Below are 25,480 nucleotides of genomic sequence, written 5' to 3'. Positions count from 1 at the left end.
TTAACCAGTCAGCCTGGTTTTAAGATGTGTAACAGCACAATATTATATTGAACAATCAATTATTCAGTGCAATAAAATTTATAACACATGTAATTCACATGTAATTATTATATATAAAACAACCCTACGTTTCCTGTATTATACCATTTTGTTTTACTTGTACCTCAGATACATACAATATTAAAACAAGTCTAGTGTGCATACTTGTACCTTGAACAATAGCTTAAACATTAGATATTGCTTGACAAATTGTTTCACACATTGACACGTTTAAATGTATTAATTCCAATACCCCAATCTAGACCAAAATACTATAACTTGAGTGTTCTTAAAATTAATACCCCATCCTGTTGGTAAGTAATATTTTTGAATTACTGAATTTTAATTATTTAAATTATTTCAATCATAATCATAATTATTATTATAAAATATTTTTGGATTATTTTGTTTCCATATACTGTAGCTAACAAACTGTTCTTCAAGTTATCTAACTCCTCAAAGTCTTAACATAGCCCAATTCACAGGTTCAGGCAGCACTGGTTAATAGTCAGAGGCAGGCTCTAAGTGTCTTAATAAACCAGGGAAACATGAGACTTTTCTTTGAACTTCAAATTTCTAAGAGTTTTAGACAACCCTAAATCTTGAGATGTTTCCCGTCTACTCTTTTTACAAAAATAGCATTTCAAAAGGAACTAAGCATATCAAACAAAACAGAATATAAGTGAAGCAAGATGTTTTGGCATGTTATTATGACAAAAGATGACTTGAAGCAAAAATGTACCATGTCTGGCAGATGCCACCATGTCTTCATTATAGCAGTTTTATAAGATATGGAAACAGATACACTCTTGTATACAACATGCTGCTTTGAGAACGTCTCACAGTGATAATGAATTTTTTGAAACTTCTACCATTATTTAAGTTCAACGTCATTCTCAAAACCCTGCAGTCTTCAATGAAAATGAAACTTGTTTTGGAGGGAGACAATACCAGCATTTTGTTACTTACCAAATCACTCAAAAAATGACTTACCATCAAACTTTTTATGTCTGGACACAAAGGTAGTTCTCAATGTATGACTTGTTTCTTCTACTAGGTTTTCAAATTCCAGTTTACTCTGTTGGCTCAATTTGTCTTCCATTTCAGAAGTGCAGCATGTGTGACCCTGGGGACAGATGCGCAGATGTTCACCTGAAAAACACAAGCAATTTTACCATTAGCATGTTATCCACTGAGACTGGGCTTATGCACTGCATTAAGAATTAAAATAAAATAAGGGGTTAATACACAGCAAACAGCTTCTGAAGTGAAAACTATGAAGTTAAGAAAGACAGCCAGAAAGTAAATGGAGTTTTCATGAGTAAAGGCAGTATACGTTCTCCATGTGTGTTAATTCTGCCATATAAATGCTATAAAACAAAAACATTAAAAAATGTAAATAATAAATTAAATTAATTTTTGGGTCACAACAGAATGGTTGAAACTAGTCCTTTCTTCATGTTTTTGGTTGTCAAAGAATCATGGCAGTATTTCTTTCAGAAACAAAAGAATATATGCATTACCATTCTTACAGTTTGTATTACACCAGCAAATCTAAATCATTTTGGTGAATCACTTAAAATGTTCATCATCCAACAAAATAAAAGAAAAAACAATACCTAATCATTAGATATCCTGGTTTACAGAGCTTCGGGTAACTTCAATGTTGCAGCAAAGAATCACACAACACTGGCTACAACTCAACAGTAATATTTTAAAAGTATTATATAAGACAAAAAGGCACAACCACAATAGAAAGTTAAAATGTTATACAGCTGACTAAAGCGATACTTATTAATTCTCGATGGTCTCCTTCAGAGACATGCTTTGCTGCTCCTGAATGTCAACATACAGTATGTGCACTTTGGCAACATCACACTTCATAACTGCCTTTCCTACAGGGTTCACAATTAAGAGCATGAGGTCCAATAGGGATTTAAACCTGTGACCTTCTCAACAGGAAAAAGATGAACCATTTCACTGTTGTACTTCACATTGTTTTAACCAGATGACTTCCCTGGAGATATGCACTCTTTTCATCAGTATTTCAGATAAGCATGTCCATGGTATTGATTTTCAAAAGGAAATTCCAGTACTCAGTGCAGTTTACTGTAGCTGTTATTTATCAAGATAGTGCAACAGCCAACAACAATAAACAAAAATATTAAAACAGCTAAGACCTCTAATGATTAACTCATTTTGTTTGAACAACATAATATGCAACAGTTAACATTGGAATTGTACATTCCATAGATAAAGTTAGTTTATGTTTCAGTCAATTCACGCCATTGATTTTACTAATTATACAAAATAACTCTCCCTGTAATAAGTCAAAATCACCTCATGGGTATTCACAAATGGGAAGTTAACTCCATACACCTGAAGGAGAATCACATATTGTGACATTTAAATTTTCCAAGAGGATTTTTATTTTGTGTATTTTAGGAATCAAAATATTCTATAAGTGCATTGTATTTCTTCTTTTTTTAATGAACAAATCTGTTTAGTGACACTATCATTTCATTTGCAAATGTAAATATATCTCCTCACCCCCATTTTTACAAGGTAGGCTGTTTTTACTTTAGCTTACAGAATGTATAATAAATGATATCTCAAAAATAAAGTGTTGAGTAGAATCTTAAAATGCATGATAAAAAGTCAAGAATAATGCCCTTACTATGGAGCAAAGCTTTGATAATTCCCAGTGGAAGCAGCTTGCAATATGCTTTCAGAGCTATCCTTCATTCTAAAGAATATAAAGTTAAGAAGCAGTTTCGTAAGACTTCATGTTTTTAACCTTTTGAAATTTCCTCAAAATATTGATCTTTTGCTTTGACAGAAGCATTGTGCTGGATTTCTCCAATGTCATACAGTACATCACACTTCACTAACCTACATGACACATAAAGCGAATAGGAGTTTGAAGAAATAATGCAACACACCATTTCATCTTTGCTTGTTATTTTACAATATAGCTTCCTATACATTTTAATCCCTGTAAATTTTAATTACATTCTTCATATTACTACTCCGGGTGCTCTCTAGACATTCTGTATGGACATATTCCTTACAGCCTCTCAAAATGTAAATGTTTTGGTATCATTGTATTATTCAAATAATAATATAGTACACCTCTTCATTGCAAGCATATAAATATATAATGATATTTATGTACAGTATGTTGAAATTTCATCCTTATCATAGAATTTGGATAGTATATTTGTGAATTGTTACTACTATGAACATGACTCTTTATTACAGGTACCTGTACATATACTGTACTCTAGGCTATACACCCACGTGATGTTTTAAGTTTTTACTTCTCATCATGTTATAGTCCCCTACTTGCATGCTGTTGCATATCCCCACTACAAACTGTAACAATTTTGCTGAGTGGATATTATTAAAACACTATTTATGTATTAAAAAAATAAGAATCATGGCTTGTCTAATGGTTCTAGGTTCCTCTCAACTTTATAGATAAGAAGTATTTTAAATATTTCAAAGGAGCTATAACAAAAATCAATTGTTGTGCTAATGAAGCAAGTTTTACTCAGAACATATATTTGTTTTATACAGTATGTGGAACTCCATGTTTTGTTCCAGGGACCATACATTAAAAGTTCTTACCTAAATCAACTAAATGCTTAGTACCCCACAAGGTTAAGTGATGTACTTCAATTTTGTATTTGTAAATTATTGTACTCTACTTAACTTAATGAAGAACTCAGAAGCCCAGTTTAACATTCATGTTAATGATTCTACAGGAATTTGATATGTTCTAAAGATACCACAGAAGCTGACATGTCCACTGGGATCTCTTGATTTCTTTGTTTGGAAACTGAGAACACCAGGAAACCAAATATTTCTCAGAACAAAACATAAATATAATTGCACATTATGTTCATAGTTTTGTGTTTTTTACTAAACTTTTAATTCACTTGAACAAATATATCAGTGTTTACGTATTTATAGACCTTGCATCATTCCATTACTAGTCTTATTTTGTCAATATAGTTACCGTGAAAGTACAAAAATACCCAGGTTTGATGAGCCTCAACCTTAGCCTGAAATGTGTAGCTTGCATTAAAATTGCCCTGCAAATGGTAGCCTCAATAAAATGTGTCAGGATTAAAACATTTGAAAAAATTAGTCAGTTTGTTCAAAAGCAGCATGGCAAATTAGACTAATTGACCATTACAGCACAAGAAATAAAGAAAATACTCAACATTCTACTTAAAATAGACATTTTAATGATGCAATCAGACGGTTAAGATCACATCGGAAGAGAAATAAAATCAAAACAAGCTTCAAATCTGTACCTGTATATTCAATGTTACATATGGAAAAGGTGACATTTCTTGCATACTTGCAAAGGTAAAGCTTATCTACGCAAAGTTAAAAAAACACTTGCTTAGAGGTGTTAACATTAACACAAGAATTAAGATTCCCCACTATGACTGAAACATAATAAAATTCTGAAGTGATTTAAATATTCATCTTAAGTGGTCTCAATAAGTTCCCTGCATACAAATTTGTCACATAAGTACTTTTATGAACATGGTCTATGGCTTACAGGTAGTTCGGATTATATTTCATATTTAGATATTTAAAACACCTTTTAGGATAATATATACAGTAAATATAACTTAAAGGAAAGAAAGAAGTAGTGTTTAAAAATATTCCAGTTCTGATTCATTGTAACCAACTACAGACAGCTCACCAGCAGTTCTAGATTTTGACCAGTGTGTCATGTTCGCCCCACCCGCTGTTCCGCTGGGAGAGCTAGCTGTGTCTGTTCAAGGTGTTCTTCAGAATAAATATGTAAGCCTGAGAGAGCCTGTCATTGAGTTTCAACACTGAGCTCCTCAAGCTTCATTGCTATGTTTCTCTTTTCTGTTTCTGTGTTACTTTTTGTTGATACACTGACCTCTGCTTGCTTGCTGTTTACATCGTCTACTGGATCACCCCTTGGCCTTGTTTGTCAACATTGTGTTTTCTCTGGTCTGATCTTGGCTTGTCTCCTCGACCTATCAGCTACCCCACAGCTTGTAACATTCTAGTGTCACCTGGCTTTGAACGTAGACTGATACCTGACTATAACTCTCGGATATGCTCTCCCTGCAGACTGAGTTCTCTGGCTCCTTATCTAGAGATCAACAAAGATCGAGGGGCTTAGTATTGAAACGCAATGTTCTGTCAGGTCCAAGTAGTTATACTGTAGAACACTTGGAATGGGTATGGTCATAAACTGACTCCAGATGTTCCTAGTCTCCAGGTGATTAGTTTCTGCAGCAGGAGATGTAGAGAGACAGGCTGACGATGACATAACCAGATGCTGCAGATCAGCAGCCAGGGTGAGCAAGACACAGTGAAACTAGGTTATACTGTATATGGTATTTTTTAAATGATTTTTTATGTGTGTGTGTATTTGGTTGAAAGTGTTCTTCAGTTATGTTATACGTAGCAGAAGATAAAACAAATTTTGTTAAGATCGCTGATTAATTTACTAAATTAAAATTGTGACAAAGTTAACATTTAACATGGTTAAATTTCATTTTCTAAGTAGCTACACAGTTCTGAATCATGGATACATCATTCTGTAATCCTGAATCATCCTAATTGCAGAAAAAACTAATTTATTTTTCACTACCTTGATCTACAGTATTTCATGGCTATAAGCATGAAAATGAAAACGAAGCCCTAGTACTGAATTCTGTGGGACACCATTTATTGCAAAGACCAGCCCAGACACTTCTCTAATGACTATTCAGTGACCTACACTAAAACCTAGTTCAAAACCCATTATATTATATGATGCACGTCTAATTCCCCCGAGTATACACTTAAGAATGAGGAACTTCTACGGGATAAGATCCAAAATCTTGCCAAAATCTTTCTGCAAATCCAGAAAGACAAAGTTATAAACAGTTCAGATGATAGTACACTTTGTGGATTATATGAAAGAAATCTTGTATTAAATAACCAGTGCTGACTTCTCTTAGTAATAAATTTACCATTTCCATCTGATCCCATTTTACTTTTTTCTTGTCTTCAGTTTCAAGATTGAGAAAGAGAAAACAGTTCAATACAGAAAAAATGTAACAATATTTAATATACATTTTAGATCAGCTTTAACGGTTCCAATGTACAACAGGACACCATAACTAACACCAATTCAGAACTTCTCAGCAAAAAGTTCAATCTAACATGCACCACTTTAGAACTTAATTTTCAGGCAATTTAGAATTCTACCAAAATATCTTCTGTTAATGAGAAAACTCATTAGTACTGAAATACTATTGTAAAATTCTGCAAAGTACAAATATAATCATACTGTTTATTTGTTTGACTGGTGCTATTTTTTCCAAGCTAACCTTTAATTAACAATGAATTAGTCTGTATCATTTGCATATATTCTGTAAATAACAGATCTACTCTAAAAACAATGATGCAATGATGTTCAGTGTATTATCTTCTGTAAATTCACTAAATTAACTTACAATATAACATTGCATTGTACATGACAATAAGACAGGATGTAGAATATTTGCTAACTGAATTTATGTGAAGTTTAGACATGGTCAAATGCAATTTATTTTTCAAACTCACTGAAGAAAACTATTAAATTAAATTTAAAATAATTTTTTTAAAATAGACTTTGATCACTGCTACACGTTCCCATGGCAAAACTCAATACATTATTACATATATACAGTATATATATATCCATATTTTATAATATCCATATTTACTATAAAATGAAAAAAATATTTAGAGTTAAATGAGATTTAGCAACATTGAAATTTGTCAAAACAAGATAAAAGCAGTTATTTATGATACCTGACTGAGCAGGATAGTAGAGGTAGCCAGCAAAGTCATTGGTGCACAACACAGCTATTGTACAGCTTGCAGATCTATACCAAACAAATAGTGTGGAAGGCCAATATAATCATTGCCATATAATCAATATAACAACCATCCCTTGCACAGTGAATCTGAGCTTCTTCTATCAAGAAACTTAAAAGAACTAAGTTATCACTAAGAACTAAGTTACCAGCAGCCATATCACCCTACAACTCACAACTGGCAACCCACTGACGCTAAGCAGGTGTGAGCCTGGTCAGTACCTGGATAGGAGACCTCCTGGGAAAAACTAAGGTTGCTGCTGGAAGAGGTGTTAGTGGGGCCAGCAGGGGGTGCTCACCCTGTGGCCCACATGGGTCCTAATGCCCCAGTGTAGTGATGGGGACACTATACTGTAAACAGGTGCTGTGTTTTGGATGAGATGTAAAACTAAGGTCCTGACTCTCTGTGGTCATTAAAAAATCCCAGGGCGTTTCTCGAAAAGATTAGGGGTGTAACCCCGGCGTCCTGGCCAAATTTCCCCTTTCCCAGCTGATGTGTGGTGAGTGTTCTGGCGCACTATGGCTGCCGTCGCATCATCCAGGTGGATGCTGCACATTGGTGGTGGTGGAGGGGAGTCCCCATTACCTGTAAAGCGCTTTGAGTGGAGTGTCCAGAAAAAATGCTATATAAGTGTAAGCTATTATTATTATCAGTTATTCTCACAGCTATCAACCTGCTTAAGTGGATTATGTTTCTAGTCACCAATTTGGGATTTTTATGTTTAAGAGCTGGGAACAAACAATTCACATTAATCATATTACTATTAAATCAATGAAGGGTTTAATTGTGTAACTGAGGGGTTGGGTGGAACAAAAACCAACAGGTGTACCTCTGATTTACAAGAAGGTCTGTTTCTCTTAAACAGTGGATTTCTAATTGACATGCCATTAATTAACATTAACAGACATGAAGCCTTTGGAATTTCGCAGAATGAACGTTCTTAAAGTCTCCAGATCTCCTTCTAGCAATTCAGTCAATTAAATAAAAATAATGCTGTGTTCTTTTGTTGTTTTCATTTAATTTGTTAATTAATTTCATTTAACTCATTTAATTTACAGCTTTTATACTGTAAATAATAGTCTCTTTATTATAGTTTTGTACTGTCAAGTACTTTGGTTGCATCTTTTCAAATGACTCATTATTCAATTATTTCAAGTTCTCCCACTGCTGCTTCCTGCACACGGCTAATTGAATAATTGTTTGGACACGAACACTTAAAACCCCTGTGTGACCAATTTAGGTGATGGCAACGTTCAGATCCATCTAGGTAGGAGAACAAGTGGAGAGTGAGAGAAGGACTCCAACCGAGCTCCTTGCTTCACTAACTTTGTAAGATGTTCTTATACTGTTTAATGGAAAAAGCCCAAATCATGCAGTGCAATGAGAATAAGGAGTATATTATCAAACCTAAACAGAAGAAGTGAAGTAATGAAGTCCAATTTGACCAGGATAGCATGCAAAAACCACATTTAAATCCTGATAACTTCATTATACAATATGGTGTAAGATTACTGTATAAATATTTCAACTGTGGGGATTCTTAAGAGAATTCGACGGCTGAAAAGTTTAATTTTTGCTGCAGTAAAATAAGCTTTTCATTCCATAGCAGAAAAAAAGGAAAATCCCTTTTCCCTCTGTGGATTTAGTTGAGAAACCTGTGCCATTATTTAATTAGTTACAGTGCACGCCTACAGTAATTGTTAAGACTCCAGTGAGAATACATTCTTTAAAAAATCCTAACCAAACTGTCTTTCAGAAATCTTAAAATAATAAACGATCAGAGCTAAATACAAGCAAACACTATCCAACAAGAAACTATGTAGTTTCAATAGAAGTCTCTGGTGAGAAGCTTTTGGCAGACAAAACCTAAACTGTCCTTTTCCTGCAGTACTTAATCCTAGTGTAGTTTTGTTTTCAGTAATACTTTAGTAATATTAGACGTGCTTTTTACCCACAACTCGATAATGAAACACAGCTACAGATATTTTATAGTTCACCATGAGGTGGAATTCTTTCATGTGAGATAGGTAATTATATTATATTGCATAAACTGAAAGTCAGCTGCATTTCAATGGTTTTACGAACTAGTGTCCCACTGTCCAATATGCATACCCTTACATCGCACGGCAAAGAAGTAGGTACCCTGTAGGTAGAATTTCATTGCAGTGATTACCTCCTTGCAGCAGATAAAGTCTGCAGGATAGAAACCTTTACAGTGCCCTACAAAATTATGCATACCCCTGATATTTTTTTGGCAGAATGCTACTGTACCGATCATAAGTCCCTCCTCTTAAGGGCGCTCCAGCTCTTTCTTGTTTCTGTTGATTTTTTGCACCTGTCTCCTGTTCCAGCCCTTCCCTATAAAAGCCAGATGCTCCTACCATTCTAGGCTCAGCTTTGGAAGATGGACGCCTGGAAGCTCGCCTACCAGCAGTTCCAGGAGTGGCCCGACGGCATAGGCTTCAGAATGGTGTCCTGACCATCTGGGTCCGGGGCTTGGAGCGCTCCGGCTTTTAACTTTTGTCGTGTCTGTCGAGGATGGATTACCCGGTTCTGGACTTTTGCTCACCCTGGATTTCCCTATGAACTCCCTTTGGACTTTCGCCTGGACCACACCCCCCCTCGAGCACCAGTGCACCGTCGATATACCCCCCTGTTCATCTACCAGCCCCGTTCCTGGTCTTCTCTCCCCGGTGTCTGTTTCACTCCCTTCCAGATTCTGCCATCTGCATAGGATCCTGATTAATGCTTCGTGAAAGCTATTATAGTTTTTTTTTGTTTTAATGCTACTGCTATTACAGTTAAATTTTTTAATCAACACACAGTATCCAAACCATATCTCATTCTGTTATAGAATGTTTTTAGTCCTATTTCATCAGCGATATGAATAAATCTGGGTGGCAATGTATATTCGTATTCCAATTAAAGATGTGACTATTAAATGAGGCAAAACAGCTTTAATCAACCAGACTATTGCTTCTACTACTCATAAAACAAAGCATTATATTACAAATAATGTTCATTATGAATGATGTTATTATGACTGAGTGCTTATGATGGAAAAGAAAACATGAGGAAGGAACAACTTATTTTCAGCATACTTCTGCATTTGCAGATTAATAAAAATACAAAAAACAAAATATGATGTTACTGATTCTTCCAAGTGCATTGTTACATCTTTATAATGGGATAAACAATGTCGCCTGATATCATATTGTAAAATCATGCACAGAATTAAAGCCAATGTTAAAGCATAACCCAATACATACAGTGGATATAAAAAGTCTACACACCCTTATTGAAATTGCAGGTTGTTGTGATGTAAAGCCAGAAATCAAGATAAATCATGTTAGACATTTTTTCCATCTTTAATGTGACCTTGCAACTAACAAAATTCAAGAGAAAAACAAATAGATAATTATTAGGAAAAATAATTCCTAAAAGTAAAAATAAAAATTAAAAAACCTACAACACCCTGGTTGCATAAGTGTGCACTCCCTTTTATAATGTTGGCTGAAGCTGTGTTCAGAGATAGCCAATCACATTCAAAATCCTGTCCAAAGGTAATTAGCATACACCTGCCATCAATGAAAGTGATTCTGATTAACCCCAAATAAAAAACAGCTGCTCCTGTAAGATTTTCTGGAAACTTTCATAGTTGCATCCTACTGGGATAGCCATGGTTCCGCAAGGAGCTGACAAAACATCTACAGGATCTTATTGTCGAAAGGTACCGATCAGGAGAGGGGTATAAATGAGTATCAAAGGCATTAGACGTATCCTGGAGCACTGTGAAGACTATTATCAATAAGTGCAGAAAATGGGGGTGAACACTTATGCAACCAGGGTGTTGTAGGTTTTTTTCATTTTAATTATGTTTCCTAATAATTATCTATTTGTTTTTCTCTTGAATTTTGTAGGTTGCAAGGTCACATTAAAGACGGAAAAATGTCAGACATGGTTTATCTTGATTTCTGGCTTTACAACACAAAAATCTGCAATTTCAATAAGGGTGTGTAGACTTTTTATATCCACTGTATTATGCTTCTATCTGAAAATTGTGATGTTTGGTCTGACATTGATATTGATCTTTTAAATTTGAATCTTAAATTAATATTTATTTCAAATATGAATTCCCTCATTAGTTTAATTCTATTATAATTTTGCTAACATTAATAATTGAAATAATCTTGATTATTTTAAAAGACATTCTATCTTCTTTACAATGTGCATTAATGACACGTACGGCAAAGTGCAATATAAAAGTTACTTCTCAAACTCTTAAGTTTTTTTAAGGCAAAAGATAGAATAAGCCAAACACAATCACAATCACACTTCATTCTAGTGCTGTGTAGTAGATTACATAGTGTCAAAGGAGCAGTTACTGTATAGTAATGTCACTTCCCATGACTGAGAAACAGGGATCAAATCCCATCCAGGGGAGAGCCACCCACCACGCTATCCCTTCACACATACTGAAGAGCAAAGTAAAAAATGTTAGGGTATATGTAACTGAAGATTCATGCCTGAGAACTATGGATTGGGATAGGATTAAGTTGAATTAATTGTAACATTTAATTTAAATTACCTTTTGGGAGCACATACTGTATGACTTATGGTTAGATTGAGGTCAAGAACAATGTTGTAGGAGGCTGTAGTGATGCTGTAAATGTAAACATTATGTGAAATGGCTTGAGTATCAGTATTTAAATATTGCTCTGGGCTAGATTTGTTTTAAGGTTATTAGGATTACCATTTTCTGGTAAACAATCAAGTATACACATCATAAAATAAGGTTTATTTAAGATGAAGATTGTTATCTATTATGTGTATTAAAACTGAATTAGTGAATAACATACAGCATTAGCAATTATACTGGTCCATTGTGATAAGGATATTTAATGAGTGTCAGATATTAAGTTAAATCCTACCAGATGTCTGGTTCCCCATACAGATTTCAGTACTTATATGGGACATTTAAGATGACACTGCATTTGGAATTGAATTGAAGTCAGATTTGTGTGCAGGATTGTTTTGAAAGGCAGATCAAAACAAATACTGCTGTGTTTTTAATGCTTCTAAATATATTTTAAAAAGTGTCAGTTTATTTTTCAGACAACAGTAACTTTGACTTTCAACAGCAGCATGTTGTGCAATATGACACAAAAATAAATAAGATGTAAATATATATAATCTGATATAAATATAATTATTATGGTACATCACTGCATTTACAGTATAAAGGAATTTTAATCCCGAAGGACTGAAGTGCTTTATATACAGAGGAGGACCCACTCTAACCACCACTAAAGTACAGTGTGCTAAGTGTGTGCTAAAGTACAACACACACCTGGGTGATGTCTGAGAGCCATAATATACCAGCATCCCTGTGACAGCACACATAGTAGACATGGAAGAGCAGAGAAAAAATCTTTCACCAACTGAATTAAATTTCTCTCAAGAATATAAGACAGTCATACAGAAGCAAATTCATTTTAGAGGCTGCACTACTTCATCACTCTGAGCGGAGTACACAATACCAGCTATATCATGTCAGGCTACCACCTGTATTACAGTTTGGTCTTTATAAAATAAAAATACCCCTCATTCCTTAAATGTAAATTTAAGGTAAAAAGTTTAAATGAACCAAACCATTACAAAGAGGACAATCAATTGGTTAAAATCTCATACCATTTTTCCTTCTGGAAAATTGATAGGCCAATTCATTATACAGTATACAGTAAACAACCAGGGCATTCTTAAGTAAATCTTTCCAAACCTTAAATACAGTATATGTGATCCATTCAGATACAGCATAACACTTAATTGTAACATAAATTGAAATAGTATTTTCTTTCAATGAACTGGAACTAAAAGTAATTTCATTTCAATACTTTTTTACATTTGTGATTCCCTGAATTTCTTTATTTTCTCCCAACTTGCTAGAAGCGTAACGTATTGATGCTGGTTAGAGAATTTGCACACTGAGTGCATCCCATTTCAGTCACAACACACCGACAGTTCAGTTTTTTTTTTTTAAATCATCTCTGAGGACCAACAAGAGGTCAGCTCAATAAACTTTAGATGACATTTAATGATTTGGCATTCCAAGTACTGGTCCTGTAACAGCACTTTAAACGAGCCAAGCTTCACAGTTAGACCTTGCTTAGGGGCTACAATAAGTCAAGGAGTTCAAAACATCAGTTACTGATAAATAAGAACAGTGTATCTTGTGGTACTTTTCTCAGAAAGAATAAATGTCCTTATTGTTTAGAGAACAAATGTCACCAGTATGCATTAAAATAATAGAAAAGGAAATACATATACTGCAAATAGCCTCGACAATATATTCTGTTTCTGTAGGGCAGTAAAGGGAACACAAAAAAAATCAAATGTGCCTACTGTACTCGTAGATGTAAAAACACTACCTTTTATGGAAGGTATTGGTCAAAGAGTGTCAAAGAATTGTATTTCTTCAGCTATAGGTTTTAGGGTATTTCTTAAAGACTATAAATACATTTTACATACAGTATATCTATTTATTTTTCCATTTATAGTGAGACATACAGTACAGTATATTCATTATTCCTCTCCTGATTAACAAATTTTCAACACTGTGAATTAGGAATTGTACTCATCTGGTATCTTTGCAATCTTCAAATCTTCCAGCAAAAGAAACATTTGCTACAATGGTCCACAATAATAAAACATGCTTTAAATTTAATTAATAAGCTTGTATTTTAAGTTCTTGCTTTTATTCACAATTCTTTCAATATTATGACAGTTATTAAGAAAAACAAAAAGAAATCACTACACTGTATATACTGTACTTGTTTTTGACAAAATGAAACTTTCATATTTTTCAGTTCCCATTCAATCCTTGACTAAATCTTACAAACTATACCTGAAGGTTATTCACAGGATGAATATAATTATATTATTGGTTATTTTCATGCACAGAGCTGTATTCATGTGGATTTCTGCTTTCAATCAAATGTTATAATAGGGACTGATAGTACAATCAGCAATATTTTTTGTCTATAAGGAGTAAGCTCTTCTAAACCACCTGTAGAACACTGTCTAATACTGCAAAGCACAGCTAAACACTGCCTTGTAAGCAGCACACCATGGGATTTGAGGAAGTATAATTAGCTACAGCTGGTGAGGCTCTTGTGCCTGCCGACCTGAAGTAAGTCACTAATATATTTATCTCTGTCATCATTCCACCTAGGGAAATGACCAAGGGTGAACCTCCAAGTGGCCTTCTGGGTGTTTGAAGAAAGGTTAGTGAGCACATACATGTCCCATTAGTAAAAGGGCTAAGTGCAGCTTTCCATCAAGCCTGTCACTCGATGCGCAGTCTGCTCCACCTTAATGACAGCTTCCCACGCAGGGTGCCTGCAATGAATGTGTCATGGTCTCTGTAGAGCCAAGAGTCACTTAAAATTAGTCGTGGACAGATAAACTTTACAGGCAGGGCTTTCAAGAATGATTGCAACTGTAAGATACAACACACACCATTACCAAAACTACAAGCAGAAAATATAGGGGGAATGGAAGTAATTAAAAGCTTATTATTATGCTGAGACCTAGGGATGCCTTAAAGAGAAAATAATTTTAAGTCCATCAGAATATAATGTTACTGATAAATTTAACCACTTCCAGTTTTAACTGCATCTGTACTGGCACTGACAGCTGTTATATCATGAGCCCAAATACAGTATACAGTACTATATATCAATTTGAGCTCAACACAGCAGTCCATTGAGGTAACAGGTACACATTTCAGTGTGTTTTGTGCCAAATGTCTTCTACACCACATGGTTTGTCTACATTACTTTAAAAGTGAAAAGGAAAATAATATTAATCACTCTGTTAAAGGGCTTTATGTTTTAAACTCCAGCCTTACTTTCATCCAAATTGTGAGGCATGTACTGGAAGCACTGAGCAAAACATTCCATTTCAATGTCTCCAAAAATGCCACATATCCAGCTGGGTACCAGTTTATATTGTTTTCTGTCTTTATAACAGCACATCTTTCTAAAAGTTTCAGATTTTATTTCTTCAACATATGGAATATACTGGAGAACTGGTTCCCTTACAATATTTTTATTTTAATGTTATTTTAATATTTTATTTTAATCTGCAGGTTACTAAAAAGTGGTAAACTCATTTAGTGTGCAGAACAGAGAACATGCCTTCATTTCCTATTTTGTACATCCCTATTAAACAAATCACTTCACTTGTGTTGCCTTATAATCACAAAGCCTTAAAAAGCAAAGGAAAAGAAGTGTTTGCTGTTTTTTTGTTCTATAGAAATACAGTACACTACAGTTGAAAGGCAATGACATAATCACTATTTTGCCAAAAAGCAATTTTGTAGAATCTTGTTTAGACACATTCATTAATGCAATGGATTGCATTTACACAACTAGGCACAATAGGAAAGTCTATGATGACACTCTACAATGTGATCTCATATAATGTCTGGGAAATGCATGATACACAGGTATATAAATGAGAGGAGCCTACAGTATATATCCTGATCTTTTTTACCTCAGTGTTGCATTGTCAAGACACTTCTGTATCATCTATGACAGGATGTGGACATCTGTGATTTTCTCCAGTTTGTTTCTCAGTTGAGTAGACCTGGACCAGCACATAATATTTCTGATGCACGATTATTGAGCATGCATGACCTTCATCCAAAAAAAAAAAGATACTCTGGTATGTGTGTAACCACAGCCCAGTAGACCAATGCAGTTCTTCATCTTTTTGTTGCTAAGATGTCAATAGGCTGTCCCTGCATATTTCATTGCCTATATGATTACTTATCCTGGCGACTGCTGATGAACTTAAATAGCAGAGTTGGGCAACACATCTAAACCCTGCACCTGTCATACAGACAGTAGAACGTATATTATATTTATTTCATAGAAGGCAACAATTAAATAGATATTAACAATTACTATCTAATAAGCCCTGTGATGGAGTGGCATCCTGTCCAGGGTGTATCCTGCCTTGTGCCCACTGCTTGCCAGGATAGGTTCCGGCTACCCCACATTGGAAAAAGCAATTAGAAAATGGCTGGATGGACTATGTAATAAACATTAGGAATAACTATATATACAGTATCTGTTTATACTATCATTGGGTATCATATATTTTTTATATACATCTAGATATTTTTTAATGTTTTATTACACAATACTGTATGTGTTTTGTGTCATTAGTCAATAATCCATAGGTCTAAATTAGTGAAAAGTTAGAAGAAAGACCAAAAAGTTCCACTAATGTATGCCAATAGCTAACCTGCAAGTAACAGCAATACAGCAATTAAAGCCCAAATTAAACTTCCGTAGCAGTGCATATTGTTCCCATTCTATGAAATGTTATCTGCATTATCTCATAATTACAGTATACAATTACTGGCAAAAACTGAGCCAGCTTTTTAAATTGATTAATCTGCAATCAGCAAACAACAATTAAACCATTTTTGTTTATCTCTGTTTGGGAGATGAATACTTACTTTTCAGATCTGCTTTTTTTTCTACCTAAATGTTAATTAATCTGGGCCACAAGCCACTTTTTTTCTTCTTGGAGAAAAATCACAAGCATGCGAAAGCGAAAGCTGGACAAAAATGAAGAAATTACAATTACCTAGATAGTTTTTGTATATATTCTGTAAGACACTTGTCATTATTTGTGCAGCATTTACTTAAGACGACATTTAGCCTGATGTATTTATGAAGACAACTTTACACTGAGGTTATTGATTTGCCTCATAATTATGCATGTGGCTACGATGGTGATTGATATTTGCGTACAATAAAAATCAATAATGCAGATCAATGCCCTTTACACTGACATTATTAATTGTTTAGCAAAGTAAATGTATGGCAGTAGGTCTTTGGACTTAGCTTCTGTGATAAGCAGTTAACTCTGTTAGTATTAGGCTGTTGAGCACTCAGGGCCAATCTACCTTTAAAGTGCTCTTCAGCACAGGCAATACCATTTTATTATACCATTGATTCCTACATCACAAGGTAAATCCAAGGCTAAGAATGACAAATGCTGTTGTCAGCATTTTATTTATACTAAAACAAACAGCCAAATCTTAGATTTTGATTTTAAGACATCTACGGTCTATGAAGAAATACCTAAATTCATCTTACTTTTTAGTATCAGGCCTAATGTGCTTGGTTATCAGCTTTCTTTTACTGATAAAATAGTTCTAACCTTAACCTTTTTGTCAAAGAAAGTTTAATTTCTTTTAATTTAGTTTCATGAATGTAATACAAATCTTTCCAGATTAAAGGTTAATTGTACCAGAATGCTTTGGTAGAATTTAGCCTACTGTACCTGCAGCTCTTGTTTGGCTTTTAATGTAAAGGGTATTGTGTAGGATTAGCACCTTAGATCTTTGATCGTTTGTGATTTGAATCCTGAAGGAAATGCTGGGGATTTTTTCTTTAATATCTCTGCTATCAGATTCTATTTTTATTGGAAGCAACCAAATAATCCTTCAACATTAGTAAAGAACCATGGAAATAAAGGTGACAGGTTTCTTGCAACTGTAGTTTAATCTATAATATGCATTTTTCACACCCCATGCAAACAATTGTGTCTGCCTTTCCATTATCTTGAAATATGCTTCATCTCTGCATGGGTATTAAGCAACCTATCAAGGAAAAAGAAAATGTTTAAGCAATTTAGCTTGGTTCAAAATGAAGGAGATCTAAATTGTACATGGGTAGACAAAGACTGGATGTTAGAAATCATAAAAAATGACAGGTAAGTTTAAAGACTGTAAAGGGGGGAGTGGGAAGTACAGATTCATATCCAGCAGTATACTGTAGATACTATTGGTAAGATCCTCCAGTAAAACACATTATTGTTTTGTGTACATTATGTTATGGACTAATCTATTTGTGCCAAGGATACTGTACATTCCCTTAAGTAGTTTCATTGAAAATATGAGACAGAAATGAAACAGGACAGGGACAGGAGACAACAATAATTATCAACATGAGTCTGGAATTCTTTCTAGCTAATAGCATCAATGATAAAGACATAAAAACTGAAATAGCACAAAAGGGAGCTTTATAAATTCTTCAATAAATTATTTTTATTTGTTGCATAATGAAATATGATACTGAGAAGCCTTGCAATTTTTGAACCCCATGAACTTTAAATTCACAACACTTTTACTGTCATTGGCCATTCCACCTCCAGGCTAGTAAACACTAAAGAATATTTTTGAGTAGCTTCTTATACAAATAATTCAAAAAACATTAAAAGAATTGTATAAAATCTGAATCCCAGTACATGTACAGTAGATGTGTCAAGGCACACTGAAATAATCAAAGATAATGGATTAGAGGTATAGTACAGTATTTTAAAGCAATACCACAATACTGGACAAAGATCACTGTGCAGAAGACCAGTCTATAATGACTAAAGGTATTTGACATAGTAAAAACCACAGTAAATAACAGTACATTTGCCATTTGTGTGTGTAATATCTGGCTTACTTCTGACAAGTCATTACACAGAAATATGAAATAGGTGATTGCTTTGTTGGAGCACAAGGACCACAGAATAAATTGTCTAAAACATTGTTACAGGGTTTTCACAGGCTTAATCAATCCATCCATTTTCGCTCTGAGGGTCATGGCATTCACTCACACATACAATCTATGGGGGGCAATTTAGAGATACCAATGAACCTGGTTTTAGGAATTTTGGAGGAAATCAGAGAACCTGAACAAAATATTTGCTAACACAGGCAAAACATACAAACATCACACTCCAGGCCAGAATTAATTTGACAATAAATTGACGTCCTTAGTTCAACACATTTTTCCAGTTAATAACAATAGACTTTTTTTATTTTAATAAGCAGCCTTGAAAATGGGAAAACATGAGTCTCAGAACTGTAAAATAACTGTTTATGTATAGTAACAGGGCTCAGTGCACTACGCAAGTTAAGATATGACATTAACCCCCTTTGAAATCTAGACAGTGTAAAACTCCACCATGGCATAGGACCTGGTCTTTTGGCTTTACAGAGCTATCCACTGTCTAGAGAGTAGCCCTGTACAGGCTCAGAGACCACAAGCAAATGGGATTAAATTTCAGATGAAGCAGGGAGAAGTGCACTTCTCACACTTACATCAGACAAAAAAAGCTTTGAAGATGTCATGCACTAGGAGGTTCAACAAACCAAACAGAAGTATCAATCAAAAAACAACAGGTATTCTTTCAAATCATCTGCAGTATCAAAATATCACAGCTTCTGGGTGATATTTGCTGAGAAACATTTAAACATACAGTACTTAATTAAACTGTTCAGAGTCTGGGACTTTTGACCCTTGACTCAAAGAACAATTTTTGCAGTTCATCACAAACCACATACTGTATCTCACAGAGTAATTAAGAGAAATGAAACTACTCATTTCACAAATTAATGTATGGCCATCCAGTGCAGAAATAAATAACAATAATGCAAAAATTAAATTTTTGTTTTATGAAATATTGTATCTGATTAGCTAACGTAATTTACAATTATCTTATACCTTTCAAAATCCTCTGTTCGACTCAAATGCCAGTCAGTGACCCAACAAATTACAGCTTCTCCATTATCTTTGAAGATATAACTCTGTAATATATATTTTTTTTATTCTGGCACTTACATGGAATATTGTAATCTCTTAATCTGTTTAATAAGATGCGATACAGTTTGTATCTTACCTTCTGCCTAATCATAAATAAATTCAGATACCCATCAGAGCAAAGAAGCTTTTAATATGAAGTAACTGTTTAGAAATTTAGTATGCACCTTCTTACAGAATTGAAAAAAATGTAATGTAACTGTGGTAGATACAGATCAATGTGCTGAGATTTATAACATATGTGGCACATTCACCTTATATTTGTAGCTAGTGCATGCTAATCGTAGACTGGAGCTGCAGTAAATTGCTGTCATTTATTGAATTAAAGTCCACTGCTCCACAAGAAAGTCCAAGGCTTCTGGTTGACAAAGTGTACTAACTAAGGCTATGTCTTTGGTGCCATTAATAGATTCTCCTCCTTCGTGTGTGCCAAACTGAAGGTCTGATTTATTTGCTGAGGGCTCAGTTTGAGTCAGCAGTGCCTCATCTTACTGTAAGTCTTGCCAACTCCTGAAGATCACAACTGAGAATTCTGCTTTACTTACTGAGTTCTGGGGACTGTCGGAAGGACTGTATTTCTTTTATAGGCCATCTCCAAGGACCAACATATCTTTGTTTAAGACAGTTGTTAACACATTCTTACTACACACCTCTTTGTACTGTATCTATAAGGGATAACATCTACAATATAAACTAAAAATGTATAAATATTGACACATCCAGATGCACAAGAAGATGTGGTATAATTGTGTGTAATACATCCTGTATGAACCTGGAAATCTATGAGTAGTATGCAGCTTCTCTTTCCATTAATATTATTTATTCTCCATGGATATAGAGTGTATGCATTAATATAAATTTATATATACCTGTTCCCTAGCATCCTACGCATGCTGACACAGCTACCTACTTGTATGTCTATGCATTAAGATGCCTCTTCTTAGTTTACTTAGTCTTAGTTTAATTTATATTTTAGCTTTTAAACACATCTGCATACGTTTCTGATAGCAAACATTATTTGACATCTACTAAAAGGGACATTCATGCAGGCCAGTCAACCCTACCATGATTTGCCACCAGCACTCGAATAGAAATATACAGTATGTTTTAGTGTATGTTCAAATTCTTTTATCTTTTGGTCCAAATTATGTTTAAATGGGACTAATTTGCATATTCATAAATCATTCCATATTTTAGATATCGATATATACATGTAAACATAATGTAAACATATGTAAAGGCATAAGTAAGGATATTAACATTTTACTTCGGGTTTTGAACCATAAAACCTTTAATTTTAATATATCCAGTGTAGTGTCTGACAGCACATTGGAGAGTAAATGGTTTCTGGTATATTTATTTTCTCCTAGAAAATGGAAAAACTCACCAAAGGATTCATTAACATATCGGGCCAAAGGGTAGCATACAGTATGAGCTGTACTGCCACCTGGTGGGAGCCATTTGTAACCACTTCAGGGTCCCAGGGGAACTGAAGCAACGGGCAAGCAATGGGTACAATGCGAGTTAAACACTGAACATGATATCAGTTCAATGCAGGGCACAGACACATACTCACACCAGGACCAATTTTCCCAGAAGCCAATTAGCCTACCAGTATGTCTTTGGACTGTGAGAGGAAACTGGAGCTCCCAGAAGACAACCCTAATGAATACAAGAAGCATATACAAGCTCCACACAGATACTATAGTACCCCAGGTCTGGAACTGAATCCAGGGCTCCAGCAGCAATGCTAACCACTGCACCACTATGCTACCCTGACTGTTTATTCATGATAATCAAAACATTTTAATATTCAGAAATGCTGCATACTGATTTTCAGAATTTCAAGTGACATTTAACGAGCCCGTGTTAAAAATTATAATGAAAGAAGAAAATGCAAACCTTTAAGTTCCTACCATTGCATCTAGAACAGAAATTGCCTTTAGACAACATGAGCATTTACTTTCTTTCAAGAGAACATAATAAACTTGAACCCTACAGTACAGTACAGTTTCGTGTCCTGCTAATGTCATCTCCCTGAAAGAAAGATGTACTCAAATTATGGCTAAATATGGATTAGGCTGTTACACGAGGATTTACACATTCCACATTTAATCAAGTTAAGACAACATAGGCTCCTTATACTTTCACATTGTGCACAAGTCTGTCTCATTGTAGGTACTTAAGCAAAGTTTTTGATCTACAATATGTTTTAAGCAAGCCCAAAAGCTGCTGGAACCAAACCACTTTCTAAGGTTGTTCTATTGCTGCTATAATACTTCTTTTGAGAGAGTAAAGTGATATTGATTTAGTCATAATTGGCAGGGTATGGGAGATCTTGCTTTTACAAACATACAAAGTACAAACATACACACTTCTGTTCTACTGCTAGAATCGTTTGTGAATTAGATTCTGTTATTTCAACAGTCAACATTCATATACTGTACAGTACATGTTCAAGAATATGGTCAACAAGTTGGAATTAAGCAATAACTGCTACTTTTTTAGAGTGATCATTTCCAGTTAGTTCCGTTGGCAGTGCGGCAGATGACATAGTTTAGAGTCACCATGAATATAATTCCCTGCCATTCTTACAGTATCTATCTTTGATTATGTTTAAAGAATGCTGATGTATTTGTCTTGAAGTTATAATCCTCAATGTTACTACTACATGAGATCAGTAAAATGTCAAGTATAACAGTTGTTTTTCCTCCGGAAATTATGCTTAACCCTATGACATTCTCAGTGCTCAATACATGGAAAACTACATTTAATTACATTTCATATTTCTATATAATATTATTATTATTATTTACAGTATATCTACATCCAAAATGAGGTACAAAATGAACAGAAAATTTGACTTTTTAACTGAAGGTCAAAAGAGAAGTACAAACATAATGCTCAATTGACGAGCATTAGCATTAGATTAGCATCTAATTAACTGACGAGCAATTAATGAACACCTATTTCCCAGTCTTCTTCATTGCCCATCCCTTCACCCCATCATCACTACTGCAGTAGTTCCTTGGGACCAATCCACCGAACTAGGGGCAGGCAGGTTCTGAAATCCTTATCCTTATGGCCAGGCTGTACTTCACTCAACTGAGTGGGTTAAAGTTAAACTGTATCTTAAATTGCTAAAGCATTAAACCACTCCATACAGGAGTTATTCTGATGATGTCCATCGGAGTTCTTCACAAATAATAATACATTATAGCTGCACTTGAAGAGACACGAATGTGAAAGACTATGTTATAGGTACGTGTTTCCGCCCATATTTCAGCTTTCTTTAAAATAATATATAGTACAACAAAATGAACGCGTCAAAGTAAGCTAACCAAAAGTTTCAGAATACCTTTGGGCTAACAAATATTCTCTATACTGGTGCTATTTAATGCACTGGGGACTAAACAGCCAATATCAGTTTTTTAATTAGAATAATAGATATTTCACCATTTCTTTTTTCCCATAGCTAAGCATTAATTTTTTCCAGATTCATGGTAAATTAGATATGTAGGCACATTTTTCTACTCAAAATTAGATGGGTTAAAATATGCACTTTTTGGAGCCGTGGTAGCTCAGACAGAAAGGGCATCTAGCTCCTAACCGGAAAGTCCTTGGTTCAATCCCAGGTAGGGGCAAGTGATGTAACTTACTCTAATTCCTTCCAGTCAGCTCCCAGGTCCACTCAGCCTGCTTTCCAAATGAGGACTGGGGGTTAATCCTTCTGGGGGTAATAGGCCGGCCGGAGCGTGATGGTGACCACCTCATCTCCACTTCCAGTGTCGGATGGTTGAGAACAATGGTGGCCCTTGCCCCCCACTCCTCCATGGGCCTTTATGGCCTGAAAAGGGGACCCAACCTACCTACCTAAAACATGCACTTAAGACAAGCATTCAACAATGAATCCCAATTAAAAAATAAATATGAAGTAAATCTTTCTATGTATAATTAAGCAAATACTCAATCTACATCTAAATCTGGGAAACTCTGTCGATATACCTACAGTATATACTGTACACTTTGTGGGGGCATGGAGGAGTAGAGAAAATGTAACAGATGAAATTTTGGTGTCAGAAGTGTATCTGTGGGTACTGCAACAGCACTTTATATTACTGTGCAGACCACAGTGCATCAATACAAACCAATGACATTTTAAATCTTTAAAAGCAAGCAAAATAAAAAGGTATAAATAACTTCAGCACCCTGGACAGCTGAACTGAAATCTGAAATATACTGCAGCCATAACTACAACTTCCTGATTTGCTTTTTATTCAGGAAATAACCACCTCCTCAACAAATGCACAGTCCTTCTGCATTTCATATACAAGCAATTTGGCTTTTTCAGAATGAACATTTCAAGTCAGATTGAAGTTTGATCTGATTGACCTGACCTATAGTGGTTACAGAGAGCAGCAGCACAAAAAGCCAAGTATTTTTAACTTCTTTCACTTCACAAAAAAAATCTTCTTGCAATATATTTTGCTTAATAAGATGTACAGATGTATTTTTCCTACACATTGTAGCACATCATCATCTGTATGTGTATGTGTGCAAGCAGCACAGGCACTGGACGAAACATGAGCAGATTTTTTTATGCAGTATCATTCTTATAAGATATATGAAATATGCAGTATTTGTTTCATGCAAGACAGCACTGCACCCTTAAAATGAATGTTGACATTCAGAATTTAGTTTAGCTTACTATTTATGTCGACAAATGTGTGTATAATACAAAAAAATCAGGATTCCACTTCCTGTAGCATTCTGTATCTGCAACAGTTTATATGTACAGTAGAAATAAGAAGAAAAACATATCAAGGGTAATTGACATGGGCATTCCTTTACCATCTGTGCTTCCTTTTTCTTTTTCCAAATCTCCTAGTTTTAACAAATTCCTGCAGGGATTTATGCAGAACAGTGAAGATCCTGGTTAGAAACCTAACTTAAATCAATCCAAATGAGATGACACTGTTAATTCCCTAACCATTTCCTACCATATGCCACAAATCCTGGGGGCTGATGAAAGCTAACTTTTAAATAACTTCAAATGCTGACATCTGTTTTGGCATTAACTTAAAAATCTGGTTTATACTGTATCACTGATTTTTCTGTTTTGAAAGGATAATCATACTCTATGAACCCAGCAAAAGAGAGAAACAGGTGATAACAGAAAGTATTGTCATGGCGTAACAATGAGGGTCATGCACTGCAATTACAACAAGACTTCACAAGTGACAAAAGCATATTGAATTCTAAAAATGAAAGTGGAACATGCTCCGTTACTTCCCAGTAGCATAGACAGTATTACGGGTACACATACAAGTAGTTTTACAAGATGGACTGTCTCAGATTAATTTAAAACATGAATAAAGTGATCTAATAATGCAGATTGCACTACGCATGCATGCTGTATATCACATCCCATGTTACTACATGACTCATTCATGAAATGAAGTTAAAAAAAAAGAAACTATAAGGATCTTCAATTCAGAAGCTATATAACTTATTTAATAGTGAACCTCAAGTGTTCATGAGTGTGTGTACACAATTCATCTATGAAGAAAGATAAAACTGAAGCCTACAAAACCAATTTAGTACATTGTTCACTATCTCTGAAGCTGTCTATAGTAAATAATAAAATAAAAATGATACACTCTTTTATATAAGGTCCATTATCACAAGTTAATGTGCCTTTAAACACTTTATAGCTGCTTAGTTAGGCATTTAAAAAAAAATAACAGTCAAACTCAAGTTAGGATAGAAAAACTATTACTGCAAATGTCAGAATGGAAACAGTAGCCAGTTTCAGCAAATGATGCAGTTAGTCACTTTAAACAGAATGACAAGTGCTT

General features: G+C 34.6%; 1 protein-coding gene across 1 annotated transcript in view; it reads right to left on the bottom strand.

Annotated features, from left to right (window-relative positions):
* gpc6a (glypican 6a) overlaps positions 1 to 25,480 on the bottom strand; it is a 337,751-nt gene that overhangs the window by 277,005 nt on the left and 35,266 nt on the right. The window contains exon 2 of the mRNA XM_088913348.1: positions 1,033 to 1,191. Within this exon, the coding sequence (XP_088769474.1) occupies positions 1,033 to 1,191 (159 nt within the window). The remainder of the gene's footprint in view (positions 1 to 1,032; positions 1,192 to 25,480) is intronic.

The sequence above is a fragment of the Atractosteus spatula genome, chromosome 4, assembly GCF_055471065.1.
Source record: "Atractosteus spatula isolate fAtrSpa1 chromosome 4, fAtrSpa1.hap1, whole genome shotgun sequence".
In the NCBI taxonomy this organism is placed as follows: Eukaryota; Metazoa; Chordata; class Actinopteri; order Semionotiformes; family Lepisosteidae; genus Atractosteus; species Atractosteus spatula.
This window is presented reverse-complemented; position numbering and strand designations above follow the sequence as displayed.